This window comes from Propithecus coquereli, unplaced genomic scaffold (genome assembly GCF_000956105.1).
Source record: "Propithecus coquereli isolate 6110/MARCELLA unplaced genomic scaffold, Pcoq_1.0 Scaffold574, whole genome shotgun sequence".
Taxonomy (NCBI): domain Eukaryota; kingdom Metazoa; phylum Chordata; class Mammalia; order Primates; family Indriidae; genus Propithecus; species Propithecus coquereli.
This window is the reverse complement of record NW_012151663.1, coordinates 463952-487227: the sequence shown is the minus strand read 5'-3', so window position 1 is coordinate 487227 and position 23276 is coordinate 463952. Positions and strand designations below refer to the sequence as shown.

The 23276-nt window shown below is 37.5% G+C and overlaps 1 protein-coding gene across 1 annotated transcript in view; it reads right to left on the bottom strand.

The window, feature by feature from the left end:
- The window catches only part of ZFAND3 (zinc finger, AN1-type domain 3), a 232361-nt gene that overhangs the window by 76661 nt on the left and 132424 nt on the right, over window positions 1–23276 (bottom strand). The window contains exon 2 of the mRNA XM_012658137.1: window positions 14261–14443. Within this exon, the coding sequence (XP_012513591.1) occupies window positions 14261–14443 (183 nt within the window). The remainder of the gene's footprint in view (window positions 1–14260; window positions 14444–23276) is intronic.

Here is a 23276-nt window from a genome sequence, read left to right as displayed (position 1 = left end):
AGCATAGTGTCACCTATTACCTGTACCCACACAAAATAAAAACAATATGACAACTGCAAAGGGCTAAAGCTGCATGAAGTGTGGTTATTCACTATGACCTTTACTTTCACAGAGAAGTACAGAGCATTTAGTTTAATAAGATCATTTAAAAAAAAAATTTGTATTTGTAAAGGCAGGGTAGAGGAGTAGAGTGACGATACAGCTTCAAAACCTAGTCTGAAGAGCAATAACTGTATAATGTTGCTGGGTGCAGTGGTTCATGTCTATAGTCCCATCACTTTGGGAGGCTGAGGCTGGAGGATCGTTTGAGGCCAGGAGTTGGGGCAACACAGCGATACCCCGTCTTTAGAAAAAAAATAAGAAAAATTAGCTGGGCATGGTAGCACGTGTCTAAAGCCCTAGTTACTTTGGAGGCTGAAGTGGGAGGATCGCTTGAGCCTAGGAGTTTGAGCCTGCAGTGAGCTATGATCATGCTACTGCACTCCAGCCTGGGCAACAGAGAGAGACCCTGTCTTTAAAACAAACAAATACTATATAATCTCATAAGAAATCTTTGTCTTTATGGGAAACTAACCTTTCAGATTTGGAAACTTCTTAAGGTGTGCCTGAAAATGAGTATTAAAGTTTGCTAGTATTTGCTATGCAAAGGGGAATCTTAGCTGGGCACAGTGACTCATGCCTCTAATACTAGCAATCTGGGAGGCCAAGGCGGGAGGACTGCTTGAGCTCAGGAGTCTAAGCTCACCAGTCTACGCAAGAGCAAGACCCCATCTCTACTAAAAACAGGAAAATTAGCCAGGCGTCGTAGTGTGCGCCTGTAGTCCTAGCTACTCGGGAGGCTGAGGCAAGAGGATCGCTTGAGCTGAGGAGTTTGAGGTCACTGTGAGCTAGGCTGACGCCACGGCACTCTAGCCAGGGCAACCAAGCGAGACTCTGTCTCAAAAAAAAAAAAAAAAAAAAAACCAGAAAGAAAGAAAGAAAGGTTTTCAAAAGTAAGAAAAATTAAAAACAAAACTTTTATAAATATTTAAAACAGTATTCATTTATTGGGATGTGCTAGATGCTCCTAGGACAGAGTAAAACAGAATAAAATAAAGTCTCTGCTAATTTAGGGCTCTGCCTCTAAACTTGTTCAGAGAGATGACATTCTCATGTCATAAAAGTTAATGGATAAAAGACAATATGTGACTGGATGTTATAGATAAGAAGTACAGGAGCTAGGCACGGTGGCTCACGTCTGTAATCCTAGCACTTTGGGAGGCCAAGGAGGGCAGATTGCTTGAGGTCAGGAGTTTGAGACCAGCCTGAGCAACAGTGAGACCCTGTGTCTACAAAAAATAAAAAATTAGCTAGGCATGGTAGCGTGTGCCTGTAATTCCAGCTACTTGGGAGGCTGAGGCAGAAGGATCTCCAGAGTTTGAGGTTGCTGTGAGCTATGATGATGCCACTGTACTACAGCCAGGGTGACAGAGCAAGACGCTGTCTCTCAAAAAAAAAAAAAAAAAAAGTAGCAGCCTCAACAAAAGGAAAACCTGAGCACTTTGCTATTTTCACTTTTATCTGTAGTGTTGTCTCAAAAAAAAAAGATAAGAAGTACAGGAATTCCTTGGAGGAAGCAATTAGTATAGATGAAATAATTTTGAGATGGGTCATAAAAGATGTGAATAAAAATGGTAATACGAGTGGCATGGTATCTTCTGGGGACAGCAGGGTCTGGTTTAATTCAAAGCTGAGCATCAGTGCTAGGAGGGGTAGGTAGGTCAGACATGCTGAGGGTCTAGATTACAGTGGAAGATATCTAATACAAGATTAAGAATCTGGATGACCATATAGGCAGTGATAAATCAATGAAAGAATTTCCTTTATTAACATGATATCAATAGGAAATTAGGTTCATGGACTAGGAGAGTAGAAATAAAAACACAATGATAAGCCGGGCACAGTAGCTCACGCCTATAATCCTGGCACTTTGGGAGGCCAAATCGGGAAGTGCTTGAGGCCAGAAGCTCAAGATAAGCCTGAGCAACACAGCAAGACCCTGTCTCTACAAAAAGTAATAAAAATTAGCCAGGCATGGTAGCATGCACCTATAGTCCTAGCTACTCAGGAGGATTGCTTGAGCCTAGGAGTTGAAGGTTGCAGTGAGCTATGACGACACCACTGTACTCGAGCCTGGAGCAACAGAGCAAGACCGTGTTTCCAAAAAAAAAAAAAAAGCACAATGGCAGCAGTGACAACTTCCCACATCTTTAATATTTTTTTTCACTGAGCTAACTAGGGGATCACAAAGAAACACAAATTAGGAAAGATAATAGCAGAGTAACTAAGAATAAATTTTAGTTTGTATACTTGGCATAATATATACTCTGAAGTTAAGAGTACCTTTAATGGGAGAAATGTTAAAAGTAAAAACACTATGTATAACTTTATTCCAATAAATCCGGAAAGCTAGATGAAATGGACATTTTTATAATAAATATTAATTACTAAAACTGACTTAAAATGAGGTAGAACATATAAATAGTCCAATAATCATATAAGACACCAAAAAGTTCTAAGACCTACTTGGAATAAGGTTATCAGGCTAGTCAGTTTTATGAATAAGTTCTCCAAGATTCCAAGGAATAGATATGTCAGATAGTAACAGAATATAAGATGAAAAGCTGCATTATAGCATAGGAAAAGATGAAAAGTTTTCTATAACCTAATATTAAGACTAGACATAAATAACATGCCCATCACACATACACAGAGACAAAATTAACTCTCATTTATTAAAAAGGTATAAAACTTCCAATAAAAGTAGCATTTTGAATCCAGCAGTATACTGAAATAACTAGTATAATTTATTCAAGCAATGTAAAGATGACTTAACACTGGAAGTCTATTAAATTAAGAGATTATACATCAAAGGAGAAATACCATAAAATTATCTCAACAGATGCTGAAAAAGCATTTTGTAAAAATTTTTTTTTTTTTTTTTTTGAGACAGAGTCTTGCTCTGTTTCCCGGGCTAGAGTGCTGTGGCGTCAGCCTAGCTCACAGCAACCTCAAACTCCTAGGCTCAAGCAATCCTTCTGCCTCAGCCTCTCAAGTAGCTGGGACTACAGGCATGTGCCACCATGCTTGGCTAATTTTTTTTTTATATATATATTTTTACTTGCCCAGATCATTTCTTTCTATTTTTTTAGTAGAGACGGGGTCTCACTCTTGCTCAGGCTGGTCTCGAACTCCTGACCTTGAGCGATCCACCCGCCTCAGCCTCCCAGAGTGCTAGGATTACAGGCGTGAGCCACCGCGCCTGGCCATTTTGTAAAATTTAACACCCATCTCTAATTTAAAGAAAGGAATTAGGAAGTTATAAACAAGAGTTTTTTTAATTTGATGAACAATATCTATAAGAAACCTATAGCAAATACTGTATCTGTGGAATACTACTAGAAAAACTAACATAGTTTCATTAGTTAGGAATATGAAAAAAATCTATAAAGCTACAAAGAAGAAATTCTAGCAAGAAGTACATTAAGGCCTATTTTAAGAAAATAAATCTTTGCTCAAGAACATATAAAAAGGCTTAAATGAAGAGAAAGTACATTCCTATATGAGAAGACTTAACAGTTTATAAAAATGTCAATTTAATGCTAAATAAATCTATATATTCAATATGATCCCAATCAAAGCCACACTGTAATTTTTACCAGAACCTGACAAGCAGAATATAAAATTCATTAAGAGAAAACACAAAAGAATAGCCAATAAAATTTAGAAAAAGATAAACTAAAGGAGAATAGCTTTATCAGATATTAATATATACAAAAAAGCTACATTCCAGTTTCAAGGATATACAAGTAGACCAATGAAGCAAAATAAAGAGCCTAGAAATAGACTTATGTTTACATAATAGTAATGGCATTTCAAACCAGGACTAGTCAATGAATGATTTTGGGATAAATGGTTATCCATATGGGGAAGAAAAAAAAAAATTGGTAAATCCCTATACCACATAGCATATACAAAATAAGTTCCAGATGTGTTCAAGAGCTAACTATAGAAAAAAATAAACTATAAAAGTATTGAAACATATAGAAAAATATTTTAAAACCCTGTGATTCAGAAAGTCCTCTAAGGAAGATACAAACCTAGAAGACAAAAGACCAAAAGACTAAAATTTTTCTAATAGAATACAAGGCACCCGAATCAAAATTAAAAGCCAAGTAACACACCAGAAAAAATTATTGACAATATATATAACAAACACTTATTACCCAGAATATATAAGAAGTTCCCACAAATCAGTAAGAAAAAAACAGCAAATAAAAAATAAATAAGCAAAGAACACAGAAAGGCAAATCACTGGAGACTTATAAATAGCTAATAAACATATGAAACAGTGCTCAATCTCACTATCAGGAGATGTCAGGAAAATGCAAGTTAAAATGACCTACTCTTTTACCCAACTTGCCAAAAACAAAAAGAAACACCTAATGTTGGTAATGGTGTGGTATACAATCACTCTCAAACACGATTCTTAGGACTATAAAGTGGTACAGTCATTTCGGAGAGTAATATTGCCATGTACATAAAAATTTAAAATATACATATTCTCTGACTTGTTAGTTCCTCTTCCATGTATTCACCATGGAAAAATAGCACTTAAAACATTAGTCATGTACAAAATGATCCTTTGACATGGTTTATAATGGTGAAATCTTAGAAACGGCCTCAGGAGAAAACAATTTAAAAAGAGATAGTAATAGTATAGTAATATGGAATACTATGCAGCAGTTTAAAAAGAATTAGGCAGATCTCCACGTGCTGACCTGGAAAGACCTCTAAAATATATTACATAAAAAAGCAAGTTACAAAACACTATGTGTAGTATGCTCTCACTTATATAAAAATAAATAAAATCTTAAATATATGTAAACATGTATACAATTGCATAGAAAAAGAATTTATAATACAAAATGAACAAACAGTGGCTATTTCTGAAAAGAGTAGGAATTTGGTAGAGGTAGTGATGTTAAAAGAGAATTTTCAGGCCAGGAGCGGTGGCTCATGCCTATAATCCCAGCACTTTGGGAGGCTAAGGTGGGAGGACTGCTTGCCAGGAGTTCAAAGACCAGCCTGGTCAACATAGCAAGACCCCATCTCTGCAAAAAATTAAAAAATGAGCTGGGTGTGGTGGCGTGCACCTATAGTCCCAGCTACTTGGGAGGCTGAGGCAGGATAATCACTTTAGCCCAGGAGTTCAAGGCTGCAGTGAGCTATGATTGCACCACTGCACACCAGCCAGGGTGACCCAGCAAGATTTTGTCTTTTAAAAAAGAGAGGGAGGGGGAGGGGGAGGGGGAGAAAGAAAGAAAGAAAAAGTATTTTCACTTTCTATTCCATCTAAACCTAAGTCTCTCTAATTTAAAAAATGAGAATGTGGTCATACTTTACTTGCCTACTTAAAAATAGGATTAAAAGTTAAGAAAGAAGAAAAAGCGCCGGCAAATGATTAACTTAAAAATCATGGTTTTGCTTTAATTTGGGTTTTATTTTGACTACAACTTGAAGGTCAAATGACATTACAAATACCCGAACAAGTTCCTACCCAGCTAATGTTATGGAATAGAAATAATTTCTATAAAAAAGTACTGCAGAACTGCTCAAGTCCTGCATTTTGACAGGGATTAACTTAATGATCCCACCCATTGATTCCTGATAAATTACAGCCATTCATTCAATTCAATACCATATATAATACAACTGAACATTATCATACTATCCTGCAAAGTATCAATCTCTTTAGAGCACAGCCCTAATAAAAAGCAGCATGCTTTACAAAACCAGCTTTAGGGTGAGTAAATAAATGCGGTGGGGGGAAAAACACCTTTAAATTAGAATCGAAAGAGACATTTAAAGTTTGGGCATTCTTCATTATGGGAAAGAATCTCCCACGTTGAGACTGTTATATATCAGAAAAGCTCCATATGCTATATAATTATCTCTGATAAATGGCCTGGTGCTTTGAGCTTCATTAGAGAAAAGGGAAGAGAAAGACACACACAGAGAGAACTGTAAATAAATCTCCCCACCATATTTCACTTAAGACCAGCCCAGCAGGAAGTCATAAAATATTTTTTAATAGGTAATATTTTCTAAATGCGCTACTAGAAGAAGCCAGCCTGTTTTGTCCATTATCTGGCTTCCTAAAGTAGGCATAGTCTGAAAAAGGGAAAACTGGTTTCATTTGGAGATTATTAGAAATTTAATTGGTAAAAACAAACAAATTAAAAGTTTAGCCACTTGGTAGCAGTGATATTAAGTTTCCAGGGGACAGGCTGGAAAGGCTTCTCAGACAGAAATGAAGATGAGTAGCCAATATAGCCCAATGCATGTTCAAAGACCCAGGGGCAGTCTAACAAGGACATGTTAAAAGGCACCACCATTTAAAAAAAAAAAACTCTGGGGGAGCTAGGATACCACCAGAAACCAGTCTCCAAGGAAATGATGGAGATCTACTTGTTCAACCAAATTACTTTAACCGCAAGTAAAGTATGTTCTCAAATTTCTATTTTGCTAACCAGTGTCTTATTAAAGGAAAATCCAGTCAGCACTTGGAAATGAAGCTTCAGTCATTAAAAATCTTCACTAACATTCCAGTTAGTATGGTTCTCACTTTCTCTGTATATTTTCTTTTGGCTACAACAAAAGCATGTCTTGGGCAGCTGCAGTGGAGAAGAGTAGGGAAAAAAAAAAGGTACTGTATTATAAGATGCAAAAGGCCTGGGGCTGAGTTCTGGCCCTGTCCTGTGACTCGAGGTGGGTCACTGTCCAAAGCCTCCTTTTTCTCATCTGTAGCACAGGGAGGAGAACACCTGCCCTACTTATGCTGCACACTGTCAGGATTATCCTAGGAACATAATGCTTGTCAACGTGCTTTGTAAATCAAGGGTTTGCAAACTTTTTCTGTAACAGGCCACTGGGTCTCCATAGCAACTACCCAATGCGGCTGTCGCAGCACAGAAGCAGCTACATACAATACATAAATGAATAAGCGGGGCTGTGCTCCAGTAAAACTTTACTTATGAACACTGCAACAGGGATTTCATATAATTTTCCTGTGTCACAAAATACTATTTGATTTTGTTTTTCATCATTGAAAAGTATAAAACTCACTGTTAGCTTGTGGGCTGTACAAAAACAAATGATGGCCTGGATTTGGCCTGTGGGCTATAGTTTGCCAACCCCTGTTGTAAACGATAGTTTTATGTAAGTGCTGGTTGCTGCTTAATTCCTAATACGTGCCTCCACAGAGCTTAGAAGATCCTTCGGTATGAGGTAGTCCTCTCTAACTGCTAGATCAGAACGTCAGAATATCGGAAAACGAGCCCATTTTTTGCCATGAATCTTCCCTGGTAGCAGGCATCAATTCTCTTCCTTTCCTGCCTAGAAAGACATAGACCAGCAAAGGCCCCTCCCACACCTCCATTTCCATCCAATATGCTACTGGGATGGGGAATGGGGGGAGGGTTGGGGGAGAGCGAAACCCAGGTAGCCATATAAGGCATGAGGCTCTCAAAGAGGTCATAAGTAGGGATGCCCAGGTCCTTCAGAGCATGACAACAGAAAAGCTGACTTACAGATAAGAGATAGGAGGGCATTTTCTCATCTTTTAGGTCTAATCAGATAAGACTCGGACTTAAGGTAAGGTGAGCAATCGTCGGTCCATCCCTTAAGAACAACAACCAAACAACAACTGATTCCAGTGTTTTAACTACAGGCTGACATTATCCTTTCTCTCTTCAAAAGTTGGGACAAGAAACATAACTACAAATCACACTTTATCTCCTTTAGGAAAAACCTAGAAATTGGGAGAACAGTAAATAGGTAGTAGCAAAAGCAAAATGAAATATTTTATTCTTTTTAAGAGTTTGTCCAACACCCTTTCCTCTGTATAGGCTACATCTGCATGCAGCATCCTTTAGACTGTAAATCATGATAGAGACAGGCAGCTATGGTGTGGTGGTGGAGAGCCAGGCCTTTGTACCCAGACTGCGGTGATCTTCAGCAAGATACTGAATCACCCTGTGCCTGCATTTTCATACCTGTCAAATGGATAAGACAAAAGTATCTACCTTACAAGGTAATTATGAAGATGAAGTAGGTTAATACAGTTGACCCTTGGACAACAAAGGTTTGAACTGCAGAGGTCCACTTATATGTGGATTTTTTTCAACCAAACACAGATCGAAAATACAATATTACTTGTGTATACAGAGGGCCAACTTTGCATATAAGCAAGCTCTACAGGGCCGACTTCGGGACTTGAGTATGTGCGGATTTGGATACTGGGGAAAGGGGTCCTGCAACCAATCCCCTGAATATACCGAGGGATGACTGTGCATATAAAGTACTTAGAACAGTGCCTGGTACTTGGTAAGTACTATAGCGGTGTTAGCTATTCCCGATACTATAGCATTTAAATGCCGGGACAAGACCTTTAGTCACTATTTGAATTTTGTTTACATTATTTTTTGAAAAGGTTTTTAATAGCTGAAGTTCCATGGACTCTTCTGCAAACACACAGTTCGGGAGAGGGAGAGATATGTGTATGCTCAGACAGAGGAATATCACTTAAAGCTTTTCGATATCTGCTTTATCTGACCTTCAGTCAGGTGTATTAAGAAATTCTTTTGGATAAAAATCAGTCCTATTTCTGTGCTTTACACACTTTTGTTAATAGTTATTACTCTATCTGTAGTCTTTTCAAAACAAATGGTACCCAGATTCTCACCACCTTTCCACTGATATATTCATTTAACAATAAGAAGTTGAAAGCAGATTAAGCAATACTCATTCTCTTGAATATTAGGGAAAAAATTAAAATCCTTTCACAAGGACCAAAGATAACACAGCATTTCCAGCTCTATGCAACAATAATGGATTTATAACTACTAAACAGTTTACAAATTATGTGGTACTTGGATTTGGCATCCCAAACCTATTTTCCAGCAACCACTACATCTACTTCTCCACATCTCTCTAGGGGAAACTAAGAAGGATCAACAGATAAAATTCTGGTCCCTTGAGGATAGATACTGAAGTATTAACATAGGTAACCCCTTGCTGCCTCTTCCTTCATCCTTCTTCTCCTAGGCTGGTCACAACCAAAGAAATTTGCAAGGTGTAGCTGCATCAGGCTGTCTAATTTCACCTAGCAATCTACTTGGCAATCACTTTATTTCCTACTGACTTATGAAACACTCACCCTGACAGCTTGAACAAACCTGAGTTACTTTTCTCATCCCCCTATTACCCAGCCCTAAAGCTGGCACACATCTCTTTAGGATAGTTGCCTTCAACCTAGGTGAGGTAGTAAGGCCTACCTGAGAAAGCTTTTGCAAATGACATGCTTATTAACCACCTACTAGTTACTGCCTCCCTTCTACCCCAAAATTCTTATGCACCTCTTTGGGAGAACAAGTCAGAATCTCAAGGAGAGGCTTATGTATTTGAAAAGGTGACCTCATGTGTAGGGACCTAATCTTTATCATTTCTGTACCCACCACTTAACCTAGTGCCTGACATACAGTAGGTGCTCAGCAAAGATTGCTAAATGAATATAAAAACCACAGATACAGTTTATTAAGGTAATCAACCACATAATCACCAAATCCAAATGCGTCTTTGTCAAATTATACCATCAGCAGCATTTTCAAAATGCCATGGCAATATGCTACCGTGCTTGAAAGTATGGATTCTGGATTCAAGTTAGTGTGTCAGAACATGGGCACCACTGACAAGCAGTAGCTCTGTAACTTTGGGCAGAAGTTACTGAACCTCTCTATGCTTCAACTTCCTCTTCTGTAAAAATAAGCACAATAAAAACCACCTACCTTCATAGGCTATATTGAAAATTAAATGTTACTGCATCTAAAAAGCTTAGAAGAGTGCTTAGACTATAGTAAATATTAGGTCATTAACTGTGAAACGTCCGATTTTGAATCAAAAGTATAGTTTATTATATCTCAAACAAGAAGCAGCACAATTAGTCAGAGTACGCGCCTAAACTATCGACACAGTTTTACCATCTTAATGGTAGCTTGTTTATGCCTGCAGCAAAACAGCCTGGAGAGCAGAGTAGTGATGAAATCATGAAAGGCATTTTCCACAGCCTGTTGAGAATTAAATATTTTTCCTTGCAAGAAGTGTTCCAAAGCCTAGAAGAAGTGGTAGTCAGTTGGTATAAGGTTTTTTGCAACATGTGGTCTTGCACGAGGATTGGCCTGTCTCTATTGGCCAATCTTGGCTGCTTAATCACAAGTATCCTCATCATTTCATCCGATTGGTTGCAGTAGACATCCACTGTAATCGATTGACCAGGTTTCATGGAGCTGTAGTGGATAATACCAGCACTGGATCACCAAACACACACCATTAGCTGTTTTGTGATTAATATTTCATTTTGGACTGGGTTTCAGCACTTCATCTTTATCCAACCATTGTGCTGAACACTTGCGATTGTCAAAAAGAATCCATTTTTCATCACACGTAACAATATGGTGTAGAAATGGTTTGCCTTTATGTTGTGACAGCAAATAAAGGCAAGCTTCGAGATGACTTCTCTTCTGATGCTTGTTTAATTCATGCAGTACCCATCTATCCAGCTTCTTTACCTTGCCAATTTGTTTCAAATGATCCAATATTGTTGGAATAGTAACGTCAAACCTTGCTGCTAACTCACGTGCAGGTTGAGATGGATTCGCTTCCACTACAGCTTTCAGCTCATCATTATCCACCCTTGGTCTAAGGCCACCCAAGTGGCTCATTTTTAAGATTAAAATCACCAGGATGGAACTTCTCAAATTATCTACGTACTGTGTGTTCATTAGCCACATCCTTCCCAAACATTTCATTGATATTTCAAGTGCTGCATTTGGTTCCATGACGGAACTCATATTCGAAAATAACACAAATTTTGGACTTATCCATGGTTTCATAAAAATTGCTCTGAAAAAAATTTTGAAAGATAATCACAAGCCAAAATGTGCATTTCAAAGACTGAGAATATACCTTCACAATAAAAATAAAACAAGAATTGTCAAAGTGAAATGTCAGAGAGATCAACTGTCAAACTTAGTACTTAAGGAAATTGGACATTTCATACTTAATAACCTAATACTTCATAAATGCAAGCTACCATTTTCATTATTATTATTAAAGCCCAGATCTTCAGTTGTTATTTGTTGCTTGGCTTTAGGAACCTTGCCCACCATCATTCTCCTCCTCTTTGATTTCTGCACTTGCCTCTTCTATCTCTTTTGTTCCCTAAATGTGGAAGTTTCACCCAAGGATCGATCCTCACTGCTTTTCTTTGCTCTCATCCTTAGCAATCTCATTTAATCCCTGAGGCTTAAACTATTTTCTCCATACTTATGTCATCACCTTATTTCAGATTGGCAAATCTCTATACAATGGGTCAAAGCCCTGACGTCACCATAAAGAGAGAGAATGGATCTGAAGCTAGTAGAACTAGACATCCTTAATCAGACTGAAGGTATTTATATATTAAAAGAAAAAACAGAGCAGTCTACAGTGGCCTAAACTGGCAAGTTTTGGAAACACAGGAAGAGTTGTGTCTTAGAGGCTCCAGAGCTCAGGGCAGGTCTAAGCCCTGGCAGAGGAGGGGAAAAGGGGTGTGAAGATGGAATCTTGAAAGGAATGAAAGACCTCTCCTATATGTCCTAGGATGCACCAGATAATCAGCCTGACTCAGTTAAAAACTCACTTCATTTAACTCAACTTGTTGAGTCCATGCTTTGCCATTTGCTGTGTAAATACTTGTTATGGGTTGGATTCCCATGTAAAGCCTGCCTGTAGAGAAAATGTTTTAGTTATACGAATATTTTTTTAACCCCTGTCACAGTGATTTTTTATGATGAATCAATAAAGTAACTTTTGGTTATGATTTGGGTTTCCACATACCTTAATTATAGGGAGAGAAAGTACTGATCTTGCCAACATTAATATTCTATTCCTCCATGAGTTATATTTCACACTGTGAATTGACTGATTAAAAGTATGAACTCTGAAGCCAAATGCTTGAATTTAAGGAGTTCTGGTATCTACTGGTTTGTGACCACAGGCAAATTACTTGATCTCTTTATGCCTGTTTGCTCATCTTTAGAATTAGGATAATGATAGTATCTACCTCACTGGGTTTTCATGAGGAATAAATGAGAAAATATGCAAAACATGTAGAATACTGTCTTACACAGAAAGTGCTCAATAAATGGTAGCCACTGTTATCTCATTCTCACACATTTTGGCTGCCTGAATTATTTGCTGAGGCCTGATCCTGGTATGTGCGGATCCAATCCAGGTTCCACCAGATGAGATCCTGACCAGCTCCAACCTTTCCCTTAGACTAGGAGTTCTTAACCTAATGGGCATAATGAGCTTTAGAGAAATTTCATGCAAAACTGGGTATAAATAGATGGTGTATATCTTTCTAAGACAAGGGGCCATAGCTTTCATCAGCTCCTCAGTAAGCATATGACCTCAAATAGATTTTTAAAAACAAAATAAAACCTACTGACTTAGCATTACCACTAATGCCTTTGTCTTGTTTTCTCCTCCTAAATGATTTCTATACCTGCCCTGGCCTCTATTCAGTAAGCCGTAATATTTTAAAAATTCTCTCTCTGTAATACTATTCTGTGTAATTCTTTCCATTTTTAATACTGCCAGGTTATATCTCCAAAAGCAGTAATATCATTTCCTCTGCTCAAAAACATGGCTACTTAGACAGTATTATGTCCAAATAGCTTGGCTGGGCATTCAAGCCTCTATGGCTTGGCCATAATTTACCTTTCTAGCCTTGTCCTCCATTCTCCATAAATGGCCCTAAAGGGGCTTCATAAATGGCCCCTCATTTGCCACTGAGGGACTCCCTACAGCTTTCTTCCACAGCTAATTCTAATTTGTCTAGAATGTCTCTTTACCACTTTCTATCCATCTTAAATATCACTTTCTCCAGTAAGCCAATGTCTTGCTTCAACAGTGATTATCTTTAATACATAAGAAGGACCATTACTGTGGGTGTACGCAAACATGTATCAAGGTTTCTCAACCACAGCATTACTCATATGTCAGGCTGGATAGCTCGTTGTTGTGGAGGGCTGTCCTATGCAACGTAGGATGTTTAGCAGCATCCCTGGCCTCCAGACAATACCAAATTTCAGGGAGCGGGCAGGGAATCACTCCTGGATGAGAACAACTGATACACTATAACAAATGTATTCAATTTCCCCTGCTAAATAGTAAATTCTTTAAGGACAGCGACTATGACTTTCCTTATTTTATATTCTCAATATTACCAAATATAACAGTTTATGATAGATTTAGATAAATATTTGTTATCCGATAACCTTTCCAAAGCCAGTAGACAGAACATCCTAATCTACCATATTTCTAGATATTCATTAAACTTAAAACACTAAATTTCAACTTTGAATAAAGCTCTTAAAAGGCAAAACCTTCTATGTCATAATATCCCTATAATGTTCAACAAACACCATCAGATATAACTGTATCTCAACAGAGACAGTCACAGTATTATAAAAATTAAGTGGACAATAAACTTCCATATCACATACATAACTGTATTCTATCACTGAAGACTTAAAGAGGAGTAACAAAAACCATTTCCCTCTCCCTTTAAATACCCTATATTCTACGAAGTATAGTATTATCTCAGATAAATGTTTCGACAGCGTCAAGGCCCAGATAATGCCAGAGATACGGTTTCAATCCAAGGCTCCTAAATCAGGGTTAGGTTTCCTGGATCAGGGGTTCTAAACCCTTGCTACACATCGTAGTCCTCTGTTATAGTTAAAAAGAACAGATCCTTGGGCCTCCCACCAGACCAATTAAATTAGAATCAGAGAATGGTGAATATTAAAATTGTTTTAAAAATCCCCAGTGGATTCTAGTTTGCAGTCAGAGCTGAGAGCCACTGCTCTAGATGGGTTCAAAACTTCATGCACCTTGACAGTTAATATAAAAAGCTATCTCTTAAGAAGACCTTAAACTTTATGGAATGGCTGAAACTCATTCTCTAACTTGCTGAGCTTAGGCCCTATATCTGAACACTTATCTTGAATTAAAAGAACTGCTGTCTTTTTTCTGGGATTAGGCATTACCAAGAAGCTCATGATATGGTTCTCAGGCTGTTCTCCCTACCACCTCTCAGAATCTGGGCACTTACACTCCTCTTTACTTGGTGAAGTTACATTCAGTTCTGTCGGAAGCGGCTGCTGGCTGGGACTAAGAGTTGGCGTGGTTATCGAGGTATTGTTGTTGTCACTGGTGGTCTCTTCGGAAAACAAATCTGATTGGCTGTTACTTGTACTTGGAGCAGAATCATCGTCTGGTTGTTTCTTTTGAAAATCTGAAAAGAAAGAGTGAGAAAACCAATTTAATCAAGGAGTTCACAGTCTCTTTGAGTATTAGAAAACAATGGAAGCTAATACAAAAATTAAACACAACAATAGCAATAATAAAGACTAATTTAGGTGATTAAAAAACCATGGAAATAAAACGCTGGTCAAAAACATATAAGACTGGTGGAGGTACCTGGAGATAAAGTTTCCCAAAGTTCTTATACTATTCAGAAGAATGGCAGACACACTGATTTTTATGTTTGACTTTGCAAAGCCAAAAAGCAATGTTAAAATTTTTAAGAGTAATCAGTAAGGAAAAAAGGAATAAAGAAAAATTGTTCAAACATTTCAGAAGAAAAGATCAAAAGGAAAAGGGCAGCACAGCAAACAGTAGGGCAAATAGAAAACACTTAAGATGGTAGAAATACGTATAAATATATCAGTAACGGTACTAGATGTAAACAAACTCAGCTAAAAGACAGAAAATTCAGATTAAAGTCCAATTATTATTAATGCATATTCAGTGTGCAAGAGACATACTAAAAACATAAACGTGAGGATAAAGAAAATGTTTAAGTAAAAATGACTCTCGAGCAACATGGGTTTGAACTGTGTGGGTCCACTTATATACAGATTTTTTTCAACCAAATGCATATACAGGATTTGCAGGACGCAAACCTGCCTATACTGAGGGCTGACTTAGCGTATAAGTGGGTTCCGCAGGGTGGACTGCAGGACCTGAGTATGCTGGGATTTGGGTACAGGGAGGGGTCCTGGAGCCACTCCCCCATGTATACCAAAGGATAACTACACACACACACACCCACACACACACATTTTTTAAATACCAGGCAACTAAATGTAAATGAAAAGAAAGCCAGTATAGTGAGAGTACTGTCAGAATATGTAGACTTGAAGGCAAAAAGCACTATTAGGGGTAAACAGGATCATTATACAATGGTAAAAGTAACAATTCACAAAAGCCTCAAAATACAGTTGCTCCCTCCGTGTACGCAGGGGATTGGTTCCAGGACTCCCACATATACCCAAACCCGCTATCAGCCCTGTGGAACCAGTGAATATGAAAAGCTGGCCTTCTCTATATGCAGGTTTCACACCTTGCAAGTATTTTTGATGTGTTTGGTAGAAAAAAGGCTGTATATAAGTGGACTCTCAAAGTTTAAACCCATGTGGTTCAAACGTCAACTGTATGTAAAGTGAAAATGGTTATATATATATATGAGAAACTGAAAAATTTTCTATAAGTGAAGATTTTAATATTCCTGTCTCAAACAAAATTACTAGTAAAATTAAAGAAGATTAATAAACATACACAGACCCCAGTGTCCAACAATTAGAGAATAAATTATTTTCAAACACATGGAATATTTATAAAACTTGACTAAGACCTGGCTAAACCTTGACCACGTATTAGGATATAAAGCAAAAGTCTCAGCAAATGCCAAAGAATTAGTAAGATACAGACAATATTATTTGAAAACAGAGTAATTAAGTTAAAAATTGATTTAAAAACTCTATATATTTATGAATTTTAAAAATATACTTTAAACTCATGGGTCAAATCAAACTATAAAATTAGAAAATACTTTATAATTAAATGATAATGAAATCACTATACACCGATATCCAGTAAAGATAAAGATACATACGTTACCTACACCTCAGTCATTTCATTCCTAGGTATATGCCTGAGAGAAATTCAACACACATATTCAAGGAGATGTGTACAAGGATGTTAATTATATATTGTTTGCAATAGTAGAAAGTCAGAAACTACCTAAAGGTCTATAAATAATACTATAGTCAAACAATGAAATAATGTACACAATGAAAACAAATAACTATTGCCATATATATCAACATAAATGAATCTCATAATGTTGAAAAAAAATAGTAAGCCACTAAACAACATATGAGATTGTACTGTACTTACATAAACCTTAAAAACAGGCAAAATTCAAATATTTTTTAGGGATATACATTCTTAAACCATTTTTTGAAACCCACAAATATTAACATAATTCAGGATAGTGATTACCTCTTAGGTTAAGGGAAGGTAGTGTGATGATGAGAGACACACAGAAATATTCAAAGAAACAGGTAATGTCCATTAACAGAAAATAGATTTTAAAAGGTATATTCATTCATACAACAGAATGCTCTATGGCAGTTAAATGAATAAGGCTACAAGTGTAACCGAAAAATCTCAAAAAAACATGTGAGAGAAAGGCAAGCAAGCTATAGAAGGATATATACAGTATAATAATATCTATATAAAATTTAAATATGTAAAAATGCCATATATTGTTTATGGATACAAAAATGACAATAATTACAAGATAAAAACATTCAAGGAAATAACAGACCAAATTCAAGATAGTGGTTATCTCTTGGGGGCCAAGGGTTAAGGAGAAGAACAGGCATCTCCTATTCTGTCATTTTTTATTTCTTAAGCTGGTGGTAGGCGTGTGACTGTGATTATTATCTATATTTTCTTATGTTTCATTAAGAAAATCTAATGCTCCTCTATGAAGTACAGATTATTCTTTACTGTATCAGTTCAGAGAAGTAAAAGATCCTTACAACTCCACAGTCTTATCTTTTGAACCACAGAGAAGCTGTTGCTATCATGCTCCATAACCTCATCATCAGAGTCAGTACATTTTGACATATTCTGAGCATAAGAATATCTAGCATTTATGGTACATTTACTATGTACCAGGCACTGAATTAAATGTTTTATGTGTATAACTCATTTACATTAATCCTCAGGAAAACCCTAAAAAAGAAGGTTATTTATACCTTCTGATATAGAAACTGAGGTTTCTGCTGATAAAGAAACTGAGGTTCAGAAAGTTAGGTAATTTCTTCCAAATTAACAGCTAGTAAGAGCAGGAAAAGGTCCATTTGACCTGCGGTCCCCAACCTCCAGGCCGAAGACCAGTACTGTGGCCTGTTAGGAACTGGGCCGCACAGCAGGAGGTGAGCGGCAGGGAGCAAGCAAAGCTTCATCTGTATTTACAGCCACTCCCCATCATTCGCAACACCGCTTAAGCTCCGCCTCCTGTCAGATCAGCAGTGGCATCAGATTCTCATAGGAGCACCAACCCTACTGTAAACTGCGCATGCGAGGGATCTACATTGTGTGTTCCTTACGAGAATCTAATGCCTGATGATCTGAGGTGGAGCTGAGGTGGTGATGCTAGGGCTGGGGAGCAGCTGGAAATACAGATCATCATTAGCAGAGAGGTCTGACTGCACAATAAATGTGATGTGCTTGAATCAGCCTGAAATCATCCTCCCATCCCCACCCCTGGTCTGTGGAAAAACTGTCTTCCATGAAACTGGTCTCTGGTGCCAAAAAAGGTTGGGAACCACTACATTTGACAACAAAGCCCACGGTCTTCAGTCACAACCACAGGACGTAGAATTGTGAGCATAAGACTAACCTAAGCAAGAGGCCTCCATGCCAAGCCCCCAACCACTGGCAGCACCACTGGAGTGAGTGCAATGCATGTAGCCAGAGTTACGAAATGTCATGCCCGTCAGTCATCTAAAGTCTCCACTGCCTCTTTTCTGTGTATTTATTTCTCACAGCTACTTTCTTATTCTTTAATGTTTTGACTTTTTTAAATGGCTTATTATCTCAATGTTATTTGTATAGCACCTTCAAGAAAAGGGTCCTAGATAAATGGAATAAAAACACTGCAATAATGATACTTTATGCCATGTCATCTCATTAGCTCTCCTATGTCAATAATCGTTGTGTCCCTCCCATAACCATCTCTCTACCATTTAATTAAAAATGTTATAAGGATCTAAAAGAACTGAAACTGAGTCATCATCTTATCATCTAGGGAGGTGGAGGGGGGAGGAGGAAGGGGGAGGATGGAGAGGGAGGAGCAAGGGGAGGGGAAGGGGGAGGGGGAGAGACAGAGAGAAATCCCAAAAGTCTATTCCAAAGATGAAGGGGAGCAGACTTCCATTACACGTAAAGAAGTAAACAACAAAGTACTAGGCAGAGACTGGCTGGAAAGCAGTGCAGATGAAGGGCCAGAAACAGCTACTTCATCTGATCCAGACACAGTAAGGGTCGGTTCATTTGTTATTCTACCATTCTCATATAAATGAAAAAACTAGAAATATCCAAGCTTACCCATCTTTACAAATGAGAAAAAAATTAGGAACAAGTATCAATTGGTTAATGGTATATCCAAAGATGTAAACTTGTCTTTGAATAAAGCTGTGAGTCTAAGAGAGGTTTACAGGAATAAATCTTTTTCAAAACTGTTATTTGTAAAACCTGAAAAAAACCTTTAAACATTAATGGGATTACACTGTTCAAGAGTGAACAGCAATTGCTTCTCTGCCTTTTGGCTAAGATCAAGGGAAGAGTGAATAGCAACCAAGCTCTTGGCAGTTTACCTTATTATCAACTAAGGGGAAAAATAATTTCTCAACAAAAATACTCTTGAAATCTTTAGTATCCAGAAATGGAATGTTTTCATAAGATAACGTGACCTAATGGTGCCAGCTAAGCCAAAATGGCCAGTGAAGTCACTGGGTTGGCTGCCAACATACTCACTGAGCATATTTTTCTCCATTGTTTTCAGAATTATTTTTCATAGGTCAATCTTCTTACTTTTTACAAGATGCATCTCAAAACCCCGGAAGTACTGTGAAAGCACTTTGACATGTCCTGCTAACAAGCCCATTCATCTGGGCAGTCTCTCTAGAACCATACGTGACCTATCCACTACTTAAAACTCACTCTTGACATGCACATTTCTCACTGTTTATCTCTCAGATGCACTCTACAGATTTGGTAAGATGCTTAGCTTACTTGCACCCCAACTCCATTTCCAGATTATGACAATAATTTGTCTTTTAAAATGATTTCTTCAAAGCAGGGAATATACAAAAGTGATTCAGAAAGAATTCAGAAATGGCACTACTTTCTTTCTTCGAAAATAAGTTAATTTTTTTAACCTTGTTCAGTAACCTACTTTTCTCTCTTAGCAATGTATCATGAATGGTTTTTTTTTGTCAAATATAGATCTGTATGATCACTAATAAGTTCATAGTCTGTCCGTTTATAGATATATTAAACCAATTCACTATTGTTACACATTTCAGTTACCAATTTTTCACTATTACATATAAGATTTCATTGAGCTTCCTTAGGTTATATCACTAGAAGCAGATCAACTGGTAAGAGAGGATAGATATTTTTAAAGCATTTGAAAAATATTGTCAAATCCTCTTGGAATAATACTCTGCAATTTCCCACACTACGGAACTTACTACGGCGTCTAAGAATCATCTGTCCAATTACCAGCCTCCCACATTACATAGGATCCAGGACAAAAATGGTGCCCAACATATGTCAACTGGATAAATACGTGGCCAAGTGTTTTCCTGTAAAAAGTCCACCACTGGATTACATTTTAAGTATTTATCAACTGTTATTTTAAAACTTTCACAAACAATTTTGTATGCTTTTAACAGTACTTCTAGCATCATGTTGTAGGTTAGCATTTCTGAAAGATAAAGTGCTCAATACCTATGAATTTCTATTTTCATAATTAATAAGTAGAGATGAGAAATTCAATTCCATGTGTTCCAACTCATTAAGACTATTTGGGCTCACTAATAAGACTTCTATATCATTATCATAGACACTAGAGCTGGGTATAAAGAAAATAAAATTGGAAGTGAAAGAACTAAGAATTAAGTGCCTACTATGAGCCAGGCACTCAGTTAGGGCTTTACATTTCTTTTCTTTTTTTTTTTTTTTTTTTTTAACTTATCTGTATTTGTTACAAGTGGATTGTGACTCAGGCACCACATTTCCATTCGCAAGCCTCACTTTGCAAAACAGCTTTACAACACGTATGGGTAGGGATTATAATTTTGCTCCTCTAAACAATACTTTTCCTTTGGAAAACAAGCCCTGTGTAGAGTTTATCAAGTTGCTTCACTTTAAACATACTTATTTCTAAAGGACTAGTACATGCAGAAACTACAAGGGGATGAAAAGTTTGAAAAGTAGATTCTAGAAGATGAACTCAAGTCATTTTAACAAATAGTTTTCTCTAAACATCAAGATGTATCTTGGAATACTCAGTGACAAAAGATTTGGTCTACTAAGGAATCTGGCTTGATAGCTAAGCACTCTAGGCCACAAAGTTAACAGAGATTAGATACATCTTACAACACTTTTTACCTCAATTTGTTAAAATAAGCCAGTGTGAAACCAGAAAAGCATTACTAGCTCTGCTTTAGTGTCTAAAGTATCACAGTATCACACTTAGAAGTAGAAAGAAATCTTATCTTCCCCTGAAAGTAGTTATCATCATGCCATACAGATATGCAAACCTTTACATTTATTTTCTCATTCACCCCTCCAAATAAACTGGGCAGTAGATGTCATCCCCACATGTCAGTACAGGACAGCGGGCATGGCAAAGGTGGGCAACCTGCCCCTCTTAACAAATGTTGGAGCTGGGGTTTGAGACCCAGGTTTACCTGAGTCTAATGTCTGTGCTCTTCCCACTACAGCATGTACCATGGAAGCAACCACCTCCCCAGCCTCCTAAAATGCAATAGCTTGTAGCCTGCACAGGAATACTTTGCTGGTTCCCATATTCCCATGCCCCATTTCCAAATCCCACCTTGCTATATATATCACGGATTATAACTCCATGATCCCACCGGAAGCTTTAGTTTGATATTTCATACCATAAATACTTCACATTTCAAGTAGTCAATTGAAGTGAAATGGAAAAGGTTGCCAGGGATTTTGCTTCTCAACCCACTTACAAATAAAAATTCACTTCCTGTATCTCAAGAATTTGGTTCATGCAAGGCACTGTATAATAGGGTTCTGTTCATCATCCTCTCTCCTCTCAATTTATGTCCATAATAGGCTATAGCCTCTATTCATACGTATATTTCTAGGTTTCTAAAGCTGTGTAGCTCCCACCTCCATCCCTACCATAAAACTTAGGTAATTTATTTTTAAAAATTACAAAGCCATTAGCAGTAGCCAGCCAATTCATAAACCAGACTTCTAGCTTTCTGATTAAAATCTTAATAAAATTCTAGTAGTTGGATGTTAACCTGGGTTAATAGCCTCGGCAAGAAAAAACTGGTTTAAGCAAGCGTTAGTAAGAACCAATGGATTTGGTTACTATTAAAACCTTAAAAGGCTTGGAACCTAGCTTATGGGGAAAATTGTGATCTATTCAATGTGGCTGGGTTAATGTAAACTTCCTGTCATGAATAATTTCTTCCAGCTTCTTTAAAAAACAAAACCATAAAACCTTTACCCTACTAGATTCTCACCCACCCTCTCAGAATGATTCCTTCTCTTTAAAAATTAGGCTGTCTTCACTGATCTCAGAATAGACACACTAATACTGTTTTGTTTCTGTGTACTTTCAAACAAGTTCAAATATACATATATATATACATGCCACCCACAAGCATACATCCTCCTAATGATAAATGACTCCTATCCTGTATTCCCTATTTATGTCCATTAATCTGTGCAATTTGAGGAATATCTCAAAAATTAAAATAAACCTTGTTTTCTGCCCTTATCTCATGGGATGGTACCAACATTCACCTAGAAACTGAACTCAGAAGCCCTGGAATCATCTTGAACTCTACATTCTCCCTTAATTCTACATCTCAAAAATCACCAAGTCTAGTCATTTACACCTCCTAAATATCTCCTGAATCCATCCACTTCTCCATTACCACTCCAGGCTAAGCCATCATCATCTGTCACATTACTTTAACAGCATCTTAGCTGAAACCTTTGAGTCTTCTCTCGGCTCACTCTGATCCACTCTCCACAAAGCAACCACAGTGACTGTAAAAAAAAAAATTCTGACAATGTCACTTCCCTGCCTAACCCCTTGAATGGCCTCTCATTGCCTTTACGATCAGATCCAAAAATCCTAAACATGGCTTAAAAGTTAGAAGCCCCTTCAAGAACTGGCATCTGGCTATCTCTTCGGTTTCTTCTTAAGCCACTACTCCTATTCCCCCTCTGCCTGGTTTAGCCATTCTCCAGTGCTTCTGGCTTTTCAAAGACTCCATGTTCTTTCTCAATCTGGAATACTTTGATCATGGCACGTGGGAGATTTTATCCTGATATTCACCTTGGTAACTCTTATTCACCTTTAAACTCTTAACATAAGCACTACTTCCTCAGGGAAGTCCTTAAGATTACCCAAAGAAGGAACGTCGTTAAATATTTTTTAGATGAATGAATGTCTTATTCACTGTATATCCCGGCCCCTATCAAAATGCCTGCCATATAATACACAGTATGGATTTGTTGAATTTAACTTATTGGATACTGACGAACACAAAAAAAATTGAAGAATATTAGCTCTCTTAGACAGTAATGGATTTTATTTGTTTATTTATTTATTTTTTGTAGAGATGGAGTCTCTCTATGTTGCCCAGGCTGGTCTCAAACTCCTGGGCTCGAGCAATCCTCCCACCTCAGCCTCCCAAAGCGAGGGATTACAGGTGTGAGCCACTGTTCCAGGCCATAATGGATTTTAAATTGCTATAAAATTTAGTTATAGGAGGCAAGAGCACTTCTACATACAGCAGAAAGATCAAGCACCCCTGCCAATAAGCAGATGTTTGGATTTTGTAAATTACCCCTGCACGTATAAAAATTTTCTTCCTTACAACTCATCATAGGTAACTGATCCTGACAGGACTCAAAAGGTCTCGCAAGTCACTTTCTGTTTGCTTAGATTCAGGCCACAAAGCTACAAACTTTTGAGAATGGAG